The following is a 20,803-nucleotide window of genomic DNA, read 5'->3' as shown; positions in this document are numbered from 1 at the left end:
GTCGAATGGGTGATGATTTGGCAATAGGAAAATTACTTGATAGTCAAATAATATATACTATTAACTCGACAGGTTAGTTGATGTAAAGTGATAACTAGACAAATGTGGAATGCCGATTTGACAGGTCAGCTAAACTGGACTGATATGTCCAAGTGAGGCAATAAAGCACGAGCCGCAAAGTGCGGATTTTGAAGACGAGATTTTCACTGTTATATTCTTCTTGACGAGAACAGATTTGGGTGGAATGAAGAACACAAAAGAAACATAATGAGATTGGTGTCACTGAAACAAACATCATACATACAGAATTTGTAAAACTAAAAAAGTGAAGGAAAACTTTGGTTGAGCAGCCTCCAAGAAGCTACTTACATTTCTACCAAGATCATAGAAACTCTAATACCGAGTGAAACTAGAAGGCATAAAACTTCTTATGGACTTTATATTAATCCTAAATATAGGAATTTTGAATTTGAGCTACATGAAATTTTAGAAAAACCTCCTCATTTTTCAGATTCCTAATTATTATGACTTGATAGATTTTCACCTGAATTTTTAAGATAGTAAGGATAGATTCCAATGACAAAAATAAAATAATTAGAGAAGGATGCAAGCAGATAGGATGGGTAGCTGGAGGCAGAAAGATACTAACCAGAGATAACTGGAAAGCCTGTAAAATTGTTGCAGGTTCCCTATTAACATGATGATTCTCCATGACATATTCCAGAAACTTTCCCACTGTATGTTTGACAGCGTCCTGCATTAAGTTTTGGTCACATGGCCAGCAAGTCAAGACTAGGATATAACACCTTGGATAACCTATTCTTTAGGTATATTATATTGGGGAGTGCTCGCAAGCAGGAATGCACAAGTATGACAGTCATTCCAGAAAAATCATTTTTATTTATTTACATAAAGAGCACCAAGTAGTTCTGGGTTGAAGCCTGGTTAATACAAACAATTAGCAGCAAGAAAGTTGGTAGGGGATCAGAACCTCATTCTTATTATTAAAAATTGTAGATACTAAAATAAGGACAGGTAAACCACTGTCGTAACAATTAAATTACAGGATGAGATGGTAGCTAAAAACAAACAAGATGGCACATTATTTAAGAAAACAATTAAAAATCAGTAGCATATACTAAGAAAAGAACCAGGTGGAAAGGCCTTCAATAGAACAATAAGAATCAAAGACACTTCGTAAAATTAGCACCAAAACTTTTCGGATAATATAAGAACAGGAAAATAAAACCTCAATGTTGCTAAACTATTGGAGATCTATACAATTCACAAATTTGAGTAATAAAACACAAACATAAAAGAAGTTGTCCTTTATCACAAAGACGGCAATACAAAAGTTTCAAATAGCAAACTTAGTGCCCTTGATTACTTTTGTTGAAACAATTCTACCCCTTTTATCGGAAGATAAACTAGTTTACCGGCTAATTTTGAATGATGGCTTCAAAAACGTGGATGCTTCAAGTGTTAGAAGAAAGAGCTATAGCAGCACACTGTCCTGTCATGTGTAGAATTCCAAATAAACTGCAAGATGCATACAGCTCATGTATTCCTGATTCTGTTATTTAACTTAAAGCTACTAAACCAAAGGTATAAAAAGCTATTTAACAGCCAGGACATACACGTATATGCTGCTAGACGGAACAAGCAAATGAAGGATGCCTTTTCTCGTGCTACGCATGTTCTATACCATTTGGTGCGCTGGGAAACAGGTACGACGCCTAGGAGTTGGGGTGGCTTAGGCGTTAAAGATTTGAAGGTTTTCAATAAGGCATTATTAGGGACATGGTTCTGGAGAGTTGGGACTGAGGAAGATGCTTTTTGCAGAGAGGTCATAGGGTTGGAGAACTAAAAACGTCACTATGCCCAATAGATGCTGATTATGGAGGAACATTTTAAAGGGATGGGAGGAGCTTAGTGATAATGTGTGTTTTAGGGTACGGGATGGGAGGAGGGTTAAGTTTTTGGGAGCATAGGTGGTGTGGGGATAATACTTGAAAGGTATCATTCCTAGAAATATTCAGCTTGCCAAAAGGAATCTGCTGTTTGAAGAGTTCAAAAGCTACAAGATGGAGAAATTTGTTGGGACTCGAGCTTTAGGAGGAATTTCCAAGAGCGGGAGGTAACAAAGTTCCAAAGCTTGATTGATTTACTTCACAAACAAAGTGCCCACAAGGTAGCCATGACATATGGAGGGGTGTGTGAGTGTGTTTTGGTTGGGGGAAACAATCGTATCTTCCCTGTCAAGACTGTTTATGAGAAGCTTTGATTAGGGAGAGGTGCCACATAACTCGGTGTGCATCCCGGAGGTACCAAGAAATGTATCTTTCTTCACTTGGGTAGCAACAAGAGGAGTGGTTTTGTTGGTGTTTTATGTGCAAGGAAATGTAGACCACCTCCTGATTCATTGTCGGGTTGCTTCAAGGTTATGGTGGGAAATCCTAACACGGCGTGGAATTTATTGGGTGATGGCCCAGGCATTGTGAAAGGGTTGATGTTTAGCTGGAGATGCGGGAGAAGGAGGAGGACTTGGAATGTTGCCCCACTTGCACTGACGTGGGTTGTTTGGTGAGAAAGAAATAGGATAAGCTTTTGAGGAGGTAGAGATGACTTTTGTAAAGTTGAGGAGTAGTCTCTCATCCCTTATTTCTATTTGGTGCACCACGAGGTTCCTTATTGTATAGAAGATTAGGTGTCTTTCATAGAAAACCATTCTTTTTGTAGGTTTTCTATTTTTGTGGGGTATAAAGGTACGCGGGCTCTGACCATTTTAATGAAATTTAGTTACCCTATTCCCGAAAAAGCATGTTCTATGCCATTTGACAATGTGAATGTAGGACAGACTGCTTTATGGCAGGCAGTTCACCCTCGCCAAGGCAGAGGGATGGAGGCCTTTTTTTTTTTTTTTTGATAATGGTAACATGAGGGATGGAGGTCTTATCAACCATACTAGGTTTCCCAAACCTCAGACAGGTTTGGATGTACGAGTACCGCAGAAAGGATGTTGTGGTGCTTACTGCTGTGCCAAAAACTGCAAAATTATATATCTTTTTTTTTTTTTTGAATTATATATCTACTTGAAGAGAGTTTAATCAAAGAAAAGATGTTAATTCAGAGGCAATCACAAGACCAGGAACTCATACATAAAAAGATTAAACCTTTGACAGGTAATTATCATACTTATTCATCAGGAATATAAAAGGTATAATTTCCTAACGTGAAGAGCTTTATCTTTCAAACATATTCAAAGATTCAGAACATGGCCCTCCCAAAACCCACTCATTATGATTAATCTTGACAAGCGAAGAGTCCTAATTTACCTTAAGTATTTATCAAAGCACCTGTACACTCTCCAAAGACAACTATAACTAAAACAATAAAAATTCTGAGAAAGGGCAGGCAGGAAATGAATACCGAAAGTTTTAGCACTTCAAACAGTTTTGCAAACTCGGCTTTCAGATGGATGTGTAGGCTTTTCTGCTCGTTGAGTATTCGTCTTTCTTCAGGCCTAACAAGTTTTGCCTCATGCAACAGATGAGACGGAGACCTAGAAACATGCTCCCCACCAATATCATCATTTTCATGAGCACCTGGACCCAACTAAGAATTAGCAGCTGATATTTCTCGACATTTTTGTACATATGAAACAACAAACAAACTCTAACAGGAAATTTATTGAAAATAGCTTATTGAATAGATACCTCCTCCTTTGGAGGCTGCAACTTCACCTCTTCCAGGTGAGCGGTGAGTGGGGATTGCATCCACACTATGGGTTACCACCTTCCTGCGTTTCTTTCCTATTTCATCATTTCCATTAGGTGGATGCAGGGATTCATCAAAGTATTGAACTCTCTTTCTGTTCCTTGGGGTTGTTGCTCTGCTTAAATTTTTCCACTGTGGATTTCTTCTTTCCAACAGCGCTTTCCAAAAAACATGAGGTTCTTCTCCAATTTTCAACTCCATTTTTTTCTCACCAAGCATCGGGATATTAGCACTGTAAGTTCCCATGCTCATTTGAACTTTTGAAATAATGGAATGACATATGTCCTTGTCGTCAGAGCTATTAGAAATTATTGCAGAGAACTCGCTAATAACGTCATTTAAAAGCAATGGCCCTGATGAGTTACTTGAAATTGAGGTTGGAGTGCCTTCAGAGTGGTACTCATCCAATCTACTGAACAAATTTGAGGCTCCCCACATAAGGGTGTTATTGGGGCTCCGACTTATGCTATGCAAGTTACTATCAAGATTCAGGTCCTGTTTAGCAAGGACAAGGGCTCTTTCTTCTACAGTAAAACATGAATACAGCCGGAAAACTCTGATATATTTAGACTCTGAATCTATTGATATCTTCTGAAGTTGTCTCAAGTCATTTGCGGGATTTGTCTCACTATCATATATAATAACACTATCAACTGATGACAGTTTGATACTCGGAAGGCAAACACGATTCTCTAGTAAAAGAACAAAGCGCCCACTTTCCTTCTTGTTAAACATGTGAAGCGAAGCTTGTTTCTTGGACGAAACAACACCTGACTCAACTCTTTCATAAGAATCTTCACCAAATCTTTGACGAAGAAAATCATCCAAAATATCACCAATCGATGCCTTGTTGCCAACAATAGACTGCATACAAGGGCATTCTGACAATCAGGCGAAGAAATTGAAGAGAAAGTGACAACACACTTCCAAATAACTCCAGACATAAGGATGCTGGTGTCCTAATGTATGTTATCAGTGTGTGTATATACACATATATATTAAGTACTGGTCCACTTTACTTGAGTTCGTGGGAGGTAGAGACGCCCCCCCCCCCAACCCCCCCACAACCCAACCCAAAACACACACACACACAAAACAACAACAACCACCAAATCCACTTATGCAATAAAGCGACCACTATGCTCGATGGTACACATGGGACTGCCCATGTCATTGGATTAATCATAATTGGATAATACAAAAATGAATTTTATCTTTTCATCCAGTTGATGAAACGAAAATTGGAAGGAAAAATGTCCTAATGTTCCCTGTACTATCCAAAATTATTCAATTTTTCCCTCCGCTATAGTTTTGGTCTTATCATATGCTTTCTGTAAACAAGCATATATGAATGTTTATTGTAAACTAATTCTCATACTTGCCCTTTTATTGACGGACATACAGAGGTCCAGCGTCAAATTGATGAACTACACGTGTTCAAATTCTTTGAGAAAAAGGTCCAAATTCACCCGTCAATTTTTATCAGTGGTTTAAAGTTGGAGTTTTGTTAGGGGCCAAGTGTAGAAACAAGACTTATTAAAAACTGCGGGAATAAGAGTAGAACAAAAGTCTAACGGAAGGCAAAATTGAGCAACTTCGATAGTACAGGGAAAATTTTGACCCTTCTCAATTTCAAGGATGATTTGCAACATGTTGCTTTTTATGATATTCATCTTAAAGTGCTTTAAATTAATAGATTATACTTAATGAAGACTTTTAAAAGTCAATTGGGTATAGAATTACCTGAATATTTTCCTGTTAGATGTGCATGTCATATTTTGAATTTGATAGTTCAAACTAGCCTTAAATATTTCGAAATACCAATTGCCATTGTCAGAAACGCAATTATATTTGTAATCAATACTATTTTCTATACCTTAAGAGAGAAAATGTAAGGAGCACAGATTACGAGTATGCACAACTTCTGTAGATATTCCAGCTAAGTGAAACCCAACTTGTTTAATGTTAGCCAGAAGAATACCGTTTAAGCTACTCCTGACACATACAACACATTTGATTAGTCGGACAAGGACACTTTAAATTATAGTGATTAGGAAGTCATAGATAATATTGTTATAGCTCTAGAGCAATTTTACATCATTATGTTGAACTTTTCCAGCTTTATTATTCTACCACAAATACTACTCCATATGCCCCATTTTATGTGACAAGCGTTTGAAACGGACATCTTTTATTATTTGGAAACTATTAAAAATTAGCATCCCAGTTTTACCTGTAATGACATGACTTATTTGGGCCCGCTTGATATAAAAGTCCATCAATCGATCCCTGAAACCCCATTTGTTGATACGTATATGGATAGACAGATAGAGATTCTTCCTCTCGATGACGAGGGACGGAAAGAGAATCCGCTTTCATCAGAATATTCGATTCAAAGGCATTACTAGGAGTAAAAAAATGAAAAGACATATGAAACTCTCACCACCACGCATTTAATTACTGGTTATAAGGGCAATTGTGGTACTTTGCATATATTTAACTTATGTATCAGATTTCTTATGTATCAGATTTATTCTTGAACTCCGTGTCCAATCAATCACTGAGTATATTGCTTCATTTAGTTGAAAGTTCATTGTTTAATAGTTTTAACAGTCATGAGTCAATTGGAAGAAAAAATTCAAAAATACTTTCAACTTGTTCCTGACATTTGTCAAATGGATATTCTATTAAATCATCATGAAATTAGGTAGAGCAGAACAATTAACTGAATTATTATATACGCATCTACAAGTTGGTGATGAATTTGAACAAAATGTTATTGTTGCTAAAGATAATATCTCTACATATGTCCATATTAATTATGACTCTACATATGTCCATATTAATTATGAATGGTTTCAAAAATTTACTTATGAATTATGACAACTTATAACATGATTTAATAAACATAAGTTAACACAAAAGGTAAGGTATATGAAATTTTAAAATTAAATCCCCTTTAGTTACCAGGCCAGGTTCAGCCTGCTTAAAATGGCTCAGTGGTTCGCCTTCCGGACTGGGCCAATTAAATTTATTAGCAGGACGGACCCGCAACTGTCCCTTAAGGAAGTTAACAGGACCAGCCAGGACTCGGGGTTCAAAAAATAAATGGGCTGGGTTGGCCTAGTTGCCTGCATTATGTATAATTCACCTTAGTCTAGACTATTTAGTGCTTGTTTATTACTATCCTTCAATTTTGTCTCTCTATATATTCAAGCAACAGTCTTTAAATGGTTGTGAGATGATACAAACAAGCTGAGTCTCTCTATATATTCAAGCAACAGTCTTTTAATGGTTGTGAGATGATACAAACAAGCTGAGTCTATCTTACTTGATCCATTCTATATAGGAACTCAAATATGACTCCAAGAATAAACAGTTAGTTCTAAGACAAAGTACTGGAAACACATACCTGAAAAAGGACAACCACTCTATGTTGTCGGAGTCTCATCTCCGCAAGCATCTTGTCAAGGAATTGTAGTTTTCCACTTGCTTTTATTCCTACTTCCAGAATTTCAGCAGGAGAAAGCCCTTTATTGAAGGGTTGCAGCAATGGATCCAGAATATATGGATGATCACAACACTACAAACAAAAGCAATCATACATAATTCAGAGAACTATCAATATAGCAGTGGCTTTCATTAACTTCTGACGAGGAGGATGAACATTAAAGGTTAATATTGTATATGGAAACGGAACACCAACAAGTTCAACGTAAATCCTAATTCCAAAACAGTGCTGTCACTTTCATTGTGCCACTAAGCTAGTTTTTTAATGACAGTAGTGTCCGAGCATGCTTACGTGCAGCTCAACTATTCCACCAGGTACCTACTACCTTCCACCAGGAGGGGTACAAGGTAACTCTGCCTTCCAGGCTTACACGGATGGGAAAATATCACCTAGTTTTTTTGCCTCCTCCACTAGGATTTGAACCTAAGACCTCATGATTCTCCTCTCACTTCATTGACAACTAGGGTTCACCCTTGGGTGCCACTAAGCTAGCTCGTTAATTACCGTCAAGATACATGTTTTTGTTTAGAAGCTCCCTTTTTCTCAACGTTTAATGCCACAAGAACCAATCACCTTTACCCACCTCCAAGAGAAAACAGAACAAAGAAAAAGGGTAACAACACTACCATCATCCAAAAACGCAAAAAAGTCAAATGGAATGACACACCTAACCTTTCGCACAGAAAGAAAAATATCGCGGAGAGCCCCAACAGGATCACTTTTAGAGTAAGTGCGAAGAGCATCAAAATTTGTGAGTAAGGTAGCACAATACTGCTCAAGCTGCAAGTCAGAAATCTGAACAGGAACCCAATACTCCACAAACTTGGAAGATTCAGGCTTGCTGCAAGGTGCAGTGACCTTTGTGTGTGAAGATTCAGGCTTGCTGCAAGGTGCAGTGACCTTTGTGTGTGAAGATTCAGGCTTGCTGCAAGGTGCAGCAACCTTTGTGTGTGAAGATTCAGGCTTGCTGCAAGGTGCAGCGACCTCTGTGTGTCTCTTCAGTTTTCCAAGATGGTCATTGACGTCAGATTCCACGCCACCAGTCTTGTCCAGACCAAATTTACATTGGAGCAACGAGAGTAGATTAATGTACTCAGATGAGGTGATCTGTTAAAATTAGAGGGTCTTGTAAGAATGATGTATTAAATGAAAGCGGTTCTACTAAGGAAAAAGGCAAGATATGGAAGATACCTTCTTTGGACCATTAAAAAGAAGCACCCTTACACCAGTAGCAAGCATGTTAATTTGCTCCACAATTTGCTCCACACGAGCAGAAACTCCTAATTTTTGGCAGTCATCAATAATAGTCACTTCCCAACTCAAGCCGCTCAATATTTCTACATCCTGCAGAAATAAGAGAGAATAAAGAACACGGCTACCTAACTATGAAGCAGTAAGAACTTTCCAATTTCTGGGGAAACAGAAGAATTAACAACTTCCGACCTTTGAGGAAACAAATGAAAAATCCATTCAACAAATAAAAATACAATCTGAATCCAAATCATAAAAGAGAAACTTTAGGGCTGAATTGGCTAGGATACTAAGGGGAACCTTTGAGTTCAAAGGCAGCAAATTTTCATTAAAATCCCCAATGCTAAAAAGTACAAGAAAGCTTGCACGAGAAAGAAACCAAGAGAGACACTAGAAACACCAAAGCTCCATTCGCATTAACAGATTTAATACACATATTATTTTGATTATATTTTTACAGAGTTAAAATCTTAATCTTAATCCCAAGGATTATAGAGGTAGACCTCTACAAGTGCCACATTTACATTAAGACAGGTTGGGAGGAATAGGTAGTAAGGGAAACATAAGGAATAGGTAAATAAAAATGCATTTCTATACTTTTTGTTTTGAAACTGAGAAAATGTATTTCTATACTTACACCGTCATTTCCCTTCCTTCCTTTCTTTCTTTCTTTTCTCTTTTTTTTTTTTTTTTTTTTTTTTTTTTTTAAAAAAAAAAAAAAAAAAAAAAACCTCAAGTACACACTGTTTCCCTTTCATTTACATCATCACAAACTGACCCCAAAATATTAGGTGAAATCCTAGTCTTTGAAAACAAATAGTCATGTATTATCCACCAAGCACTATATACAAATGTTAATGAAATTCTATCACTCTGCTTGGGATTTAAAAGTTGCTTCCAGCTTAAAATTTAATGGTAAAATTAGCCAGAGGAGGAAATTTTTATTCAGAGTCGCAAGAATCATGCAAGTGCGCAAGCTTTCTTGGCAATAGTTTAAACTTCTTGAGGAGAAGCATGTCTGCATGAATATAGGTCAATTTCAAATAGATTCCGGCTTTCATCCACTGAGAAACATGTATCCTCAAGAAAGTGGGAACTAAAAATAACGACCAACTAATAGTAAAACAGAGAACATTTTACCAAAATGATACACCTTTAGCAGAACGTCCAATAGCCGTGATGAAAACATCATCGCAAGCTACTTAGTTAGGAATCTTGGCCCTGATTATCTGTCGAGGTCCTGATATTTAAAATTAAATCTAAAATAATCTACTTTAAGACATACCTCAATGACAGCTTCCAGAGATGATAAAAGCACTTGAAGCATCATGAAACCACCTTCGTCATAGAACTCCAATGACTTGATTCTCCTTCTAGAATCTCGGATTCCACTGTACACTACAACATCAATACTTGGTGCCCATCGTGTAAATTCAGCTTCCCACTGGGAAAGTAAACTTGAAGTTGTGACAATAAGGACTGGACAGCAGACATCAGACAAAGATAGAATAAACAAAACCATCTTCATCATACGATCCTGCAAAAACAATTGCCAGATTAGTCAAACCATATCTTATGCGCCCATAAATGATCATTTTAGGTTACTGTCTTAAACTCAAGAACTTAGGGGTGGTTTCGTTTGATGTATTTATTTTATAGGGATTGTAATACATGGATTGTTTGAACAGGGATTACTTATACGGGGATTATTGTAACAACCTTGGACCTAATTCACACCCCAAAAACTAGCTATTAAGGTGGGAGAGCCCAAGGTTATTGAAACCCATATAAGCACACTTATCCCACCAATGTGGGACATAACAAACCACCACGCTCCGCCGTCCTTGACGGCTGTGCGCTAGACATTACTAGCCCCGGGCGAACACTGCCATACCGGCGTCACCATCCAAGGCACGACAGGCACGAAGGGCGGTGGGTGGCTCTGATACCATTTGTAGCAACCTTGGACCTAACTCACACCCCAAAAGCTAGCTATTAAGGTGGGAAAGCCCAAGGCTATTTAAACCCATAAGCACACTTATCCCACCGATGTGGGACATAATAATTAGTATGCCGAGAACAAATAATACAAGGATTGTCATACAGTGAATAATACTACAAGAATTGTTTTTTTAAGGATTACCTCTTGTAAGGGCACTCTCGTCTTTAGATACTCTTATGCACGTACTACTAATACACGTTTACTTATTCCACCTTCTATCCCATAGAAAATAATACACAAATTACGGTATAGCTTAAACCCGTATTAGTCATACAACATTTGGTTTCTGGTATTAAATTCGGCATAACTAACACCGATTTTAATACAGGAAATCAAGCATGGTATAAAGCAATACCAATTTACATACCAAGATTAACTTGGCTGATACCTCAAACCAAATCACCCCTTATTATCAACAAATACAAGCTAGCAGTACTATCAGAAAGGACTTATAGACTCACAACGAACAGAGAGATTAATTACATATTTGCGAAGTCTGACTACAATTATAGGTTTACACACATAACTTTAAAGCCATTTGAATTTGATGTTGATAGTAGGTCAAAACATCAAAAGAGGAACATTAGAAAGCACCGGAGAAAGAGGAGAATGGGCTAGCCCTAGTTTCTCATGTTTAATCGAGAAAGAATTTACGGGAAGAGGACATGGATCAGAGCTACGGGTCTACTGCTTCATCTCTGAACAGAAAAGTCTTCAAAGCCATCAGAGATCACTGTCGTGGATGGGTGGAAAAAGAGGAGGAAACTTCTCTGAATCATCTAAAATGGCAAGAACTAAAATCAAAGGAGATGGCTGGAAAGTCCTGAAGGAGGTGACCATTGCAGATAAGGGTCTACCCTTTCTTTTTGTGACTGGTTAAGGGTCTACCCTTTCTTTTTGTGACTGGTTAAGGGTCTACTTTTTGTTATACCCATTTGGTTAAGGGTCTACTTATCATTATACCCATTTGGTGTGAATCGCCAACGAGGGTGTTCTCCAGAGAAGAAGCAGAGCCTATGAAAGACCGTTGGGCAATAGAGCCCTATATCGAGGAGGGTAGGGGAGTTAGCTGTATTATGGTTTTTTTTTTTTTTTTTTTTTTGGGGGGGGGGGGGTGGGGGAGATGTGAACATGTGCCTAACTTAAAATTCAAGCTAAGCAAAGGGGAGGGTCCGTGGCAGAAATCAGAGGGCCAAAAATTTAAAGGAGCCAGATTTTGGGCCAACTCAACAGCCCAAGTTCCCTGGTGGAACAGAGGTTTCACATTTACTGAAGCGCAACTTCTAAAATCGGTCTCCACTTCTATCCGTAATAGAATCGACATACTGCTCATTGAAATTGAGGCAAACAAGTCCGCACTTGTAAACTCCCTGTGAAGTTATGGAAAGATGGAGAACGAAGAAAGAGAAGATTCACCATATCTCAATTTCAAGAACCAAAGCAGATGGTGATTAAAGAAGTCGATGATTATGAAGATAACATGACTAACCTCGAAGGAGAGGCTGCACAAATTGACATTATAGGGGGGCAAAGGAGACACATATGCTTGAGTCTACAGAGGCAGACATCTGGTAAGTTGCGAAAGCAGAACCATTGAAGAGATAGTTGCAGGAGGAAGAGATAGAGGGAGAAATGCACGCATCTTTATGAGTTCATCAGAATGTGATAAAATTAAGTAAACAAGTTGATTTTCATGGATGTGAAAAGGACGCACTGGCTCTATTTATGAAAACCAATAGCTGCAGGCAAGAAAAGAGACGAGAGACAAAACCTTTAGTCATGATGACTCCCAAGTAGTATATGGGGCCTCAGGGGGAATAAAGTATGGGCATTTGGGGGCTAGTGGAACTAGGGGGTAGTCCTTTTTTTTTTTTTTTTTTTTGTGTGAACAAATGATGTGGGTAATCTAATGATTTGGAATAGTAAAATATGGGGGGGGGGGGGGTTCTTATTGACAGGGGCTTTCAATTGGCATATGACAGAGATTTATGCTCCAAATTTCTATCCAAATGATCCGTCTGCCTCCAAAAAAATTTTGGGTAATCAAATCAATAATATTTTGGTCCCATATTAAACACAAATCAACCAATATTAAAAAATAAACAATGTCAAAAAAAAATGGGGGCAAACACTAATATAATAAAGGTGGAACATAAACTACAATGTTAGTTCATATTAAACACAAACATGCAATATTAAAAAAAAAAAAATAGGTAAAAAAAGTGCAACCCACCATCTCCAAACTCACGGGCAAAAAAAAAGTGGACCCCATATTAACAAAATCAAGCAATATAAAAAAATTGGGTCCCATATTAAAAAACAAATATGACAGAGATTTATTCGTAACAAACACTAATATAATAAAGCAACAGAGAAAGACAATGTTATATTAATTGTGTTTTGAACATTAAAAAAAATAAAGTAAAAAAAGTGAAAACCATCTCCAAACTCACGGGGGGGACCCCATATTAATAAGCAATATAAAAAAAAAAAAAAGGAATCCCATATTAAAATAACAAACAATGTACCTTGTATTCGTGCAAACACTAATATAATAAAGTTTTAGATACGGAGCACAAATTACAATGTTATATTAATCGCGTTTTGAACATAGTATATATATATATATATATATATATATATATATATATATCATGAAAAGAGAAACTGTCCATAGAAATAAACAACACCAGATATAAAAAATGGACTCCATATTGCAATATCAAAAAAAAAAAAGAACCCCATATTAAAAAAAATAATGTCCAAAAAAACAAAAAGGACTTTGTATTAGTAGTAAACACTAATTTGATCCATTCAGTCAATAATAATGGAGAAATTACACATGGACTCGCTTTTCTTCATTGGGCGCTTTTCATCCAGATCGTTGTATTTGATAGCCATGTCATTTTCCGTTATGTTCAGATGGAATGAAAAGAATGAATGTTTCAGGAGACAAATAATGAATAAAGTAAATTAGTCAAATTATAATTCCGGCCCAAAAAGACAACATGACAAGTAAAATGAGCTAAACCGAGAATATTGACCAAAAATTAAAAAATAGTATTTCATCATTTAAATAGAAAATCAATTTTTATTTTGTTTCGTTTTAAACATGTAAAATTAATTTAATAATTTGAATTAGAATTATCCAAATCAAAATTTGATAAAAAATAATAAGTATTTTACACCTTTAAATTAATCGAATTAAAATTGAAAATATCCTTTATATTATTTTATTTCAAAGAGAGGAAGTTTCCTTTTAAACAAGTCTTCTCTTTTAAAAAATATTAATAAATTTGCCGTTTTTGCAGCAAACATTAATATAATAAAATTTTAGATCAAAGCAAATTACAATGTTATATTAATCGTGTTTTGAACATAATATATGTCTATATATATATATATATATATATATATATATATATATATATATATATATATATATATATATATATATATATAAAATCACTATTCGAAAGAATACATACACACATAGATGTAAATAACTATGGCAACCTAGGACATCTAGTTGCAACAGAGAAAGACAAGAAGTTTGGTGGGAAATTGGGGTTTTAAGGGCTTTTTCACAGAATAGGAGGAGATGTTAGATTCCCCTCAACATAGAAATACCAGATTTATGAGTCATTGAAGATATGGAGCTAATTGATCCTCAGCTGGAAGGGAGAAATTACACATGGACCATTGGGCGTCATCCAGAATTGATAGGTTCCTTATTTCAGTGGAATGGAATGACTGTTTCAGGAACATCAAGCAAGAAATCCGGCCCAGAATTTGTTCTGACCAAACTCCGTTAGTTTTACAGCGTGGTAGCTGGGAACAACATAAATCATATTTCATCCTTTATTATAGAAGGAAGACCAGATTACATTCTTGCAGGCAAACTCAAAGCTCTCAAAGGCAATTTGAAAGAATGGAGCTTAAATAACTATGGCAACCGAGGAAGAAAAAATGGATGTTATTCAACAATGAAGGTGTCTGAATGAGGAGGAGATGATCAAAAAAGCACCTCTTAATGGAATTTGAAGAGTATGCTATAAAAGGGAAGAAATAGCCAGGAGGCAAAGATCCAGGGTGCTGTGGCTCAAGCAGGGAGACAGGAATACTAAGTTATTCCAAAGAATAGCCAATGCACATAAGAGGAACAATGACATTGACCAAGCATTAAATGAGAACTTCAAAATTATCAATCAAACTCGACATTCAAATCCTTTTCAACTGCTTTAATGTGTATATATTATACCGCCAGGCGGACGTGGAAGTGAAGCTTGGCACCCAGGTCATACAGAAGAAAGATAGTTTCAAGTATCTTGGGTCTATTATACAAGGAAATGGGGAGATTGATGATGACGTCACACACCGTATTGGTGCAGGGTGGATGAAATGGAGGCTTGCCTCCGGAGTGTTGTGTGACAAGAAGGTGCCACCAAAACTTAAAGGCAAGTTCTACAAAGTGGTGGTTAGACCAACTATGTTGAATGGGGTAAAGTGTTGACCAGTCAAGAAATCTCACGTTCAGAAGATGAAAGTGGCAGAAATGAGAATGCTGCGATGGATGTGTGGGCACACTAGGAGCGATAGGATTAGGAATGAAGTCATCCAAGACAAGGTTGGAGTAGCCTCGGTGGAAGACAAGATGCGGGAAGCGAAAACGGGATGGTTTGGGCATGTGATGCGGAGAGATGCAAATGCCCCGGCGGAGGTGCGAGAGGTGGCTAGCGACGGTTTGGAAGAGGTGGGTAGGCCGAAGAAGTATTAGGGAGAGGTGATTAGACGGGACATGGAGCATTTTCTTACCGGGACATGACCTTAGATAGGAGGGTATGGAGGACTCATATTAGGGTAGAAGGCTAGTAGGTAGTCGCGTTTATCCTTTCTTACAAGTAGTTATATTGCTCTATAGTTTCTTGTCTCTTGATTTCTGCGAGTATCTATTGGTTTATAATGGCTTATTTACTTTCATTGTTTTCATTTTCATAATTGCTTTGATTTGTTTGTCCGTATCTGACCTTTCATATGCTTTTCGAGCCGGGTCTTCCGGAAACGACCTCCCTACCTAAGGTAGGAGGTAAGGTCTGCGTGACTGCTACTGCCCTCCCGGACCCCACGTTGTGGGATTCACTAGGTATGTTGTTGTTGTTGTTGCCATCCATAATTTATTCTTCAAAATTATCAATCAAACTCGTTTTCACTGCTTTAACGTGTGTATAATATATCGCCTTCTGCCATCCAAAATTTATTTGGATTATATAGAATGTTTAGCAGTATCTCTTTCCCACCTAGAAGAGCATTCCCTGTAAAATGAACTCACCTGGTCCTCAAAGACAGCAGTGTTTTGGCACTTCAACCAACACTCGCGTAGCTTGTTCAGACTGTTCAGCATTTTAGAATCTGTTATAAGTGAACTTCCTGCAGAAAGTTCTGACAGTTTGACAAGCGGCCCCCTATGATTCTGTAGCAGCAGCAGAAGACATACAATTAAGATTACAAAGTTGACGACTACTACAAATATATGACTTGAAGCACACAAACACATAAAAAAATTCTTCAGGATTGATCATTCAAAATATCCTCAAACACCAGCCAAAATTTTATGTTTAGTGCAGGGATGTCCTACCATTTATGTCGACATGCATGACACTGAGGTTGCATAAAATTAGAGCAAAATTTTGGGGTTATAAGTCACAAAACAACTAGTACAAGGCACTTTGAAGTACTTTAGCAACATCAATATACTTATCAGTTATCAGACTAAAGAAGTCAGATCATTGGCATAATTTTCAAGAAATATCACGAAAATATGCACCTTGTCAATTCTCTCTTTTGCCTTTTCGCGACGAATATTGAACTTCTTGATGAGGATTTCACCATGCTGTGAGTTCAGAAAACTAGCATTCCCCAATTCCCATGTAGCATACTCATAACCAAGGCCCTTCCATTTCACAAGCCATTCAAACAGGCATTTGTTATTATCACCTGCATCTTGACCATGCAGCTTGGAGAACATCAGTGGTCTTTTCTTCAAGAGACGATGTGGCACTGTCCACTCTGAGATCCACCTCACATCCTAAAATGATGGAAAAGTTGCTACTTGTGAAAACTCCAAAAAGAATTTATTATGATAAATGCATATCATTCTTTGCATGTGTTTGTGCAAATTATGATCCATTTACTCAAGTTGGCAGAAAATATGACGAGAAGAAAAAAGAAAACATATAAAAGTCTTCAAAGAAATAGTTCTGACCTGATTCTTATGATTATAGCTTGCAATAAGCAATGGTGCATCAATAAGCAATTGTGCCTCCGCAACCCAATGATTGTGTGCATGAGCAAGACCTTGATATTTAACAAGATACTGCTTCTGCCTATGCATTCCTAACATAAAAGCAAGGAAGAAACAAAATAGTAAAGAACAAGAATCAACAGAAGGCAAGCAATATTGAGAGATATCACACAGGTCAATAACTAGTCATAAAACATATTCATCCAGCTCCAGTACAAATGTCTTATGCATGTAATATTCAAACCTTTGGCACCTGCTACTTCCACTTCTCTAACATCCCAAATTGATTCTACTCCTTCCGTCACTGAATGTACACCAGATTCAATCTTTTTCTTGACACACCAGGTACAATGCCAAGCTCCTGGTGGGAAATCATCTAGTGGGGGATCTAAGCAAGAGAGATGATAGCATCTCTTGCAACCTCTTCCATCGCAGATCCTGAAAAGTATGTTAAGAGTACAAATGATAAAAAAGATCGAGACATACACATGTCCATTCTAAGTCATGCTATAGTACTAGAACTATTAATGCATTACCCAAATGGAAAAATCATTACTGGGCGCATCCACAATCCAGTAACTAGAGAAGTCTTGGGGACAAAATAAAAACAGAAAAAGCAAATGCATTTAGGTAGAGCTGATTTTTTTCTCAGTTATGACATGAAAGATCTTTATTGACCATCACATTAGTAGTGCATAATTGCAAATGGTACCCACAGTATCTTTCCACCTTGCTTGCATATGGCGCACATTTTTTCATCACTGCCCCTTGGAGTTACTGAAAGCGCCTGATTCAATTGCATATTGCATCCTTCCCCAGAATCCAAAAGAATTGCAGCTTCAGAACCAACTCTATCCTAGAATGGAATGCATTTGACCACAAGAAATATATTAAATATTGAGAAAGCAAATTCATAACAATAAAATAATACTCTGAAATACTTGGCGAAAAGGATATGCAGAGCTGCTAACCACATAACAGAAAAGTTCTTTATTTTGACATGTGAATCCCCTTTGTTAAAAGAATTGGAGCATAAACAGTGAGAATAACTGATAATTGAACTAACATGTCCAATTACCTGTTAAGACAAAGTGGCAAGGACATGATCATGCTCATACTACAAAGAAGAAGAGAATAATAGCAAACTGACAGCTAGTTGGCGATTTAGGAATTCCCAGTTTTTTGACAACTGAAAAGTTTCATACCATATAAATGTGTTATATTCAGCTGCTTGTATATTTTTGACGTATGTTGTTTCATCTAGGATACGTGTATAGTTGGTCCTATAATCTCCAAATCTTTCTCTTTTCTTATTGACCAATAATTTCCAAATCTTATAACCAATTAACCATTAGCTGCTTTCTTTTGCAGTTACCGAAAAAACTGTTACATACATTATATATGGATCCTAAAGTATTTTAGATAGTCTATTGGGTCTTTACGACCGCCGCTTCTACTATGAATATAAGCTGCTTCTACTATGAATATAAGCTGCTTCTTTTTTTTTTTTTTTTTTTTTTTTTGAAAATGTAACATATGAATATAAGCTGCTTCTACTTCTCCATGTCTAAAGGGACGAACCTTGAGACAAGAAAGGTTACTGTAATCCCTGCCTGACATTCCAGCACATGAACACAGCTCCTCCTCTGGAGAGTCATGATTTAACCTGCAAGTTATGAATGGAAAATAGTAAACATCTGCAGAAGTAAAGATATAAACTTTAAACCATACTTTTGTCTCTGACAGATGGAAGTACATGCTGTTAAAAATACATCAATAAGACAAGAGAGGGTTGCTCAAGTGAGCACCCTCCACTCCAACCCTAAGGTTGTGGGTTCGAGTCACCACGGAAGCAAAGTGGGGAGCTCCTGGGGACTGGGAAGGGATTAAAAGAAAATCAAAAAAGTAATAATACATCAATAATAGGATTAATAAAAGGCCATAAGATGATTGAGAAGTGCGTAGAAATCCAAGAACAATGATGCACAAAAGGAGCAAATTTCCTTGCAAGTAGGTATACAGCCTTAGCGGACTAAAGAAGGTTAACACATCTCATCAACTTGAAGTTGAGCCAACTATTAGACGGATTAATCAATGGAAGTGAGCCTAGAGGTGGTTTGGACATGTGAAGAGGAGATGCACGGATCCCTGTGCGGAGGTGTGAGAGGTTGGCTATGGATGGTTTCAAGAGAGGGAAGGGTAGGCCGAAGAAGCATTGGGGAGAGATGATTAGACAGGACATGGCGCAGTTTCAGCCCACCGAGGACATGACCGTAGATAGGAGGTTGTGGAGGACACGGATCAGAGTAGAAGTGTAGTAGGTAGTTGAGCATTGTCACGCTTCGTATATTTCTTGTAGTTTCTAGTCCTTTGATTTCTGTCACTATCTGGTATGTCTTGTACTTTGATTGTCGAAAGATTTTGTGGTAGTTACATTATCATTGCTTCTTTCCAGATTGCTTTGTCATGCTTTAGTTAGTATTTTGTCATGGCTTCTTTACTTCTGTTATTTCTTTTTCCGGTCTGCTTTGATTTGCTTTTCTCCGAGGGTCTATCAGGGTAGGGTATGCGTACACTCTACCCTCCGAGACCCCACTTGTGAGATTACACTGGGCATGTTGTTGTTGTTGTTGTTGTTATTACAGTTTATCCCAAAATTCAACTTTATGAAAATAGGAACCATTAACTATTGACTTAAAATGCATGAATGATTCTTGGATTTGAATCTCCAAACTTTGTTTTCCTAATGACATAAGAAAATACAACTTGATATATAACTAATCAGTATGGATTTTCTAATGCATGCAATTCAAATATCTATGCTAAGATGCATGATACATGAAGATATAACACAAAGAACAAAAATAGGACAATTTAAATGAAAGTGCGCAAAGTGTCATGCAAGTGAATATTGGACCTCTACAACCCAACATATCCACAAATGTCTCGTAGAAATGACAATGTTTTAAGATGGATGTGTCGTACAAAATTAGACAATATTAGGAATTTTTGAGGTATGTGAACATCTAATTTTAAAGCTTAAGTTGTTAGAGAGCTCACTTTTATTTACTTATTTATGTTTTTAATACACGCCCTCACATGCGGCCTAATTCTTTTTAATGGCTAAGCATGTGGAAATTATTTTTTACCTTTGTTTGCTCTGATACCATGTTTGAAGTGTGTGACTATCAAAGCAAGTTGTTAACACAATTTTATATACTTAATTAAGTCTTCAGTAGAAACGACGATAACATCTCACATAAGGTTCAAATGTTACACGAAGGATAAAATAAGATAATGTCGCCTGAAATGCTTTTGTCATATCCCACTTAGACCTCTAAATCTCTTATTGCACGGGTCCAAAGGTGTGGCACTGTAATGATTGAAGGCTTTAAAAGATAAAATCATATAAAGAGATTGTCTCAAAAGACCTACAATCTCTTGGAATTCACAAGGACTTGGTGAAAAATAGGTGATACCACTAATTGGAATTCAGGTTTAATCGTTTTTGGTAAACCGCACTTACATTAGGTTTGATGTTTGCCAATTTGTGACTCATGATGAGTCTTTTTGTTTGTTCATTTGATTAGAGATTTGTATGTCAGTATAGGGATAAGTGAGAGTTTCTTTCTAATAAGTAGGGATAAGTGTGAGATTTAGAGAGTATTTGGTTTAAGAACCCCTAGTTTGTGTTCAAAGACTGAATTATTGCATATTGGACAAGAAGTAGTCCAAATTGGGGTGTCATAGAATTAGAGGATCCATCCATATAGCCAACCTCAAATAGTGTGGCATTGAGCCATTGTCGTCGTCGTTTTTGTTGTACAGGACACAGTTCGCCAAAGTTCAAACCTAATAATTTTCTGTTTTATCCCAAAAAGACAAAAAGGGTCAATTACTTCATCTTGATCTTAGAAGCATATTGTTTTATATCGTTTCTGAACTGATGCTTTAATAAGAA

At 37.0% G+C, this 20,803-nt stretch overlaps 1 protein-coding gene across 5 annotated transcripts in view; it reads right to left on the bottom strand.

Moving 5' to 3' along the window:
• LOC132050331 (helicase protein MOM1-like) overlaps positions 1-20,803 on the bottom strand; it is a 33,789-nt gene that overhangs the window by 5,070 nt on the left and 7,916 nt on the right. For 3 of the 5 annotated variants that reach the window (XM_059441549.1, XM_059441545.1, XM_059441548.1), the window contains exons 4-16: positions 18,424-18,508; positions 17,559-17,698; positions 17,087-17,280; positions 16,804-16,934; positions 16,366-16,626; positions 15,871-16,011; positions 9,825-10,076; positions 8,480-8,632; positions 7,961-8,395; positions 7,190-7,360; positions 3,717-4,641; positions 3,430-3,605; positions 650-754 (exon numbers count right to left, since the gene is read on the bottom strand). In XM_059441549.1, the coding sequence (XP_059297532.1) occupies positions 650-754; positions 3,430-3,605; positions 3,717-4,641; positions 7,190-7,360; positions 7,961-8,395; positions 8,480-8,632; positions 9,825-10,076; positions 15,871-16,011; positions 16,366-16,626; positions 16,804-16,934; positions 17,087-17,280; positions 17,559-17,698; positions 18,424-18,508 (3,169 nt within the window). The remainder of the gene's footprint in view (positions 1-649; positions 755-3,429; positions 3,606-3,716; positions 4,642-7,189; positions 7,361-7,960; positions 8,396-8,479; positions 8,633-9,824; positions 10,077-15,870; positions 16,012-16,365; positions 16,627-16,803; positions 16,935-17,086; positions 17,281-17,558; positions 17,699-18,423; positions 18,509-20,803) is intronic. The other 2 variants (XM_059441547.1, XM_059441546.1) reach the window with 2 other exon arrangements.

Source organism: Lycium ferocissimum, chromosome 3 (genome assembly GCF_029784015.1).
Source record: "Lycium ferocissimum isolate CSIRO_LF1 chromosome 3, AGI_CSIRO_Lferr_CH_V1, whole genome shotgun sequence".
NCBI classification, from domain to species: domain Eukaryota; kingdom Viridiplantae; phylum Streptophyta; class Magnoliopsida; order Solanales; family Solanaceae; genus Lycium; species Lycium ferocissimum.
This window is presented reverse-complemented; position numbering and strand designations above follow the sequence as displayed.